Source organism: Buceros rhinoceros, unplaced genomic scaffold (assembly GCF_000710305.1).
Source record: "Buceros rhinoceros silvestris isolate BGI_N320 unplaced genomic scaffold, ASM71030v1 scaffold2763, whole genome shotgun sequence".
In the NCBI taxonomy this organism is placed as follows: Eukaryota; Metazoa; Chordata; class Aves; order Bucerotiformes; family Bucerotidae; genus Buceros; species Buceros rhinoceros.
The window spans coordinates 1-3,640 of NW_010405190.1; the positions used below are offsets into that span (position 1 = coordinate 1).

The 3,640-nt window shown below is 48.9% G+C and overlaps 1 protein-coding gene across 1 annotated transcript in view; it reads left to right on the forward strand.

The window, feature by feature from the left end:
- The first annotated feature begins 3,063 nt into the window (after positions 1–3,063).
- LOC104491232 (obscurin-like) overlaps positions 3,064–3,640 on the forward strand; it is a 49,711-nt gene continuing 49,134 nt past the window's right edge. The window contains exon 1 of the mRNA XM_010133617.1: positions 3,064–3,358. Within this exon, the coding sequence (XP_010131919.1) occupies positions 3,064–3,358 (295 nt within the window). The remainder of the gene's footprint in view (positions 3,359–3,640) is intronic.

Genomic DNA, 3,640 nt, shown 5'->3' on the forward strand with positions numbered 1-3,640 from the left:
GGATCTCCCCTTCACAACAACCTTGTGACCGAAATCTCTGAGCAGGACGGGATGATCCACACTTTAACCCTAAATGACGTGGCGTGCCATGACTCGGGCACCGTCACCTTCAGAGCTGGGTCCCTTATATCTTCAGCTAAATTATTAGTCAAAGGTATTTCCTTGTTAGAAAGACACACAAGGCCACCTCTGGACTTGCTCAGTGCGCTAGTGCTTCTGCCTTCCAGGCTACCCTTACTAAATCCCCCCACGAGTCATCATAGTCACCTCAGAGGTCTTGTAGGTACAACCACGTTGATTGTTTGGAGTTGTTCAGGTGAGAAAGGGCTGCGGGGTCAGGGCTGCTGCTTTCACCTGACATCTAAGTAGAACTGAACATAAACCACTGTGGTAGCACCTTTTTTTTTTTTTCTTTCTTTTATGCCCCCTTCAACTGTTTTTATAATTCCCCAAAATATGATGTAGTTGGAAATGCACAAAATCATCACTGTGGTGCTCCACAGCTCCAAGGCTACCGGTGCTGAGCTCGGCGTGTTCCCAAGACGAGACCTTGGGCTGTGATCTGGATGGTCCAGAGCTCTTTCTGGAATAAAAAGGGTAACGTTGGGGTAACACAGCAACAAAATGAGCCTCATTTGTTGACTGCCAGGATGGCAACGGTCACCACTGTGCTAGCAAAACTCTGGTGTGTTGACAAATGTTCTTCCCATTTGGTAAGGGTAGCCACATGCCGCAAATAACGCTGAGCTCCAGACTTGATAAAGCAAGCTCCTTCCCATCGCTCCTTTCATAGCCATTGGGGAAAATTGGTATTTTTCAGACAAAAGTAACACTTATTCTTTTCTTGGCAAAGGGATTTGGAGATACAAAGGGTTAAGACTTGTTATTTAAAATCTCTCCCCGTGCTAGAGCTGTCTGCTGTAACAGGAATGATCCAGAAAATGGAATTGTAGGCAGTGGTTGATGTCTCCTCCTCTCTATACTGCACCCTTGTGCATTCAGAAAAATTAACTCTCTGCAAAGATAAAATGCTGAGCGATGCAACACCACCACAGCGTGCAAACCCCATGAATCCCGTGTCCATTTGTACCACTTTTGAGTTTCGTATTTTCAGAGGCGACCTGGTTCTGAGCTCTCTAGGCAGAGAACTCCAGTGGGCCGCAGGGGTAAATGCAAGATAAATGCACTGTTGTCTTTCAGTTCCGAGTCCCCGTTCTCCTGGTGTAAGCCCTGCTGGCCACTGGATGTCTTCTATAAGAAGTGGGATCTCATGACAGCTTTTGCTTTTTGGGCCTTCACAACCACATTCGTTGAGGCCCCCACCATGATGGTATCTTCTCATATGGGCAGGGGGTAATTTGAAACGGTTTAAGGTCCCACCGCCTTCTCCTGACCCCCTTGGGCAGGGTGAGAATTACAGTCTCCAGGGATGGCTTCTAAATCCCAAGGAGCTTTCTGCTGTTCTGCATGGGTGGATGGGGCCACCAAGGTCTTAGGCTAGCAGTGGCAAAGAACAATGGACGAGTGGAACCAGGACGCCTTCCTTCTCCAAGACCACAAGTGAGACTTGCTGTGAGGAGCACGTCTGCATCTTATGAAGAGGGATGGCAGCGTACTCCCCATCTGCACAGCTACCTTCCTGCTTCTTCAGTCCTGGCAGCAACCAAAACATCTCCATGATCTGCCGTTGATGCCTCCTCTCCACGAACACACATTCAGACACATGGAGTGGTAGGAGGATCCTTAGAGAGCAGGATCAAGCCCTGCAAGAACTTCCCAAAAGACATTTGCAAAACTGTCTTTGCTTCCTGAAGTCTGCCAGTAGCATCCCAAATCCTCAGCCTGATGCAGCAGTTTCAAGAGGAGCATTCCAGAGAGAGGTCCAGCGTAGTTTAGTTTGGCTGGCTTGTGCTCAGAACAACTATTTGAATGAGAAGGACAGAGAGCAGCTTTCTCTGACTGTCACCTTTCTATGACCATTGTGGCCGTGTCACTGCGGGGCTGGGGGGCAGTTGGCACAGTCCTGCTGAGAAGGGTATTGGAGGGACACTTCCATTTTCAGGCTTCATAGAGGTTTTTCTTTTTAGCACGTATATTGCAGTCGTACGAGGGTGGTCCAGTTTGCTGTCTCGGGAGGCACTCCTGGGCTGCTTTGGAAGCTCACCATGTTTTGAGGTTAGATGTACTACACTCTACAGCTGCCACCTGAGAAGCAGAACTAATATTTTAAAAGAAAGACTGAATGCTTAAAAGCAGCCTCATGGATCACACCTTCTTCAGAGGAGCTGTGTGTCCAGTTGCTCCTGGTGTCTTACGGGCTCTCAGTCTGAAGTTCTGCTGGTTCATGCTTTATTGCTAGATCAACTTGGTAAAGGAAACCACGTTATTTTTCGCCGAACTATGTCTCTGCTGCAGAGGAACACGTGGTTAATCGAAACAACATTTACCTCCCTCCTGTGAAGTGCCCTTTTTAGCTACAGCTGTCCTGGAGCCAGTAACTGCTGACACGTAGTCGTCACCACCCCAGGGCAGGAATGAGTATTTGCAGTTGAGTATTGCCCTTCTTTCCAGTGAGCGGCTGCAGTTTGCTCCTAGGAGGAAGCTCCGCTAGAGTCTGTGGCATTTTCCTATTGCTACGTGAGGTCGAGTGTCACCACTCACGACAGCCCATCCAGTGCACTCCTGGTCTCAGAGCTGCCCTCCTGCCACGCTGCGGGAAGCAGGAGTGTTTCACATCCAGTGCTTCCTAGTCTAGAGGGTCTCGGCAATGCTGGGAAGCCTGGAGGGAATCCCAGCAGATGTTCTGCAGAGAAGTTCACCTTCAGGACTGTTAGAGCACGAGCCTTAGCTGCTGGTGGCCCTTTTCCCAGTGTGGTATTTATATTCTAATGTACCAGTTTTGCTTCAGTCCTGCTTGATGCTGACACAAGCACAGACTAAGCCGCTAATCTCCGGTGTGCCCCATCAGCCTCCCGCTTGCGCTGCCTCTCTGCTTGCTCAACACGGGCTCTGTGCTTGTCAAAAATCTCTAAGCTGGCGATTTCCATGAGGATCTACTAACGCATGTCCTTCCTGCCGTGTTGGTTAACAGATCCAACCATTGAAGTGGTCAGTCCCATGCAGGATATAACTGTTGATGAAGATGGCACAGCAGAGTTCATATGCCAGTATTCTAGGCCAGTACACGCCATATGGAAGAAAAATGATCAGGAAATACATGCAGATGGGCAGCGAGTGATTATCGATCAGGACTGGAATGTAAGCATGCTAAAAATTAAACCTACGGTACCAGAAGACACGGGCATCTATTCTTGTGAAGCTGGAGGCACCAAAGTGATGGCTGCACTTGATGTTCAAGGTGAGGTCTTCCAGCCAAAGAGGAAGACTATGATGGGTTCCAAATAAAAGAGGTGCAAAACTCATGGCAGCACCTCGCAATAAGAAGTGACGCAACAGATACCCGCTCTTTGGTGTTCACTCCAGTACTGATAGCGATGATGAAAGCAGTTGGGAGTTAATGGGAACTGAATGTGAGGCTGCAGCAGTTCACTGGAGCTTAGTTCTAATTAACGCTCGCTTCCTACCCCGCTTACTCGTCACACCTCTTCTACAGCGAGCTGGACCCTCAGCGCAGGGAGTG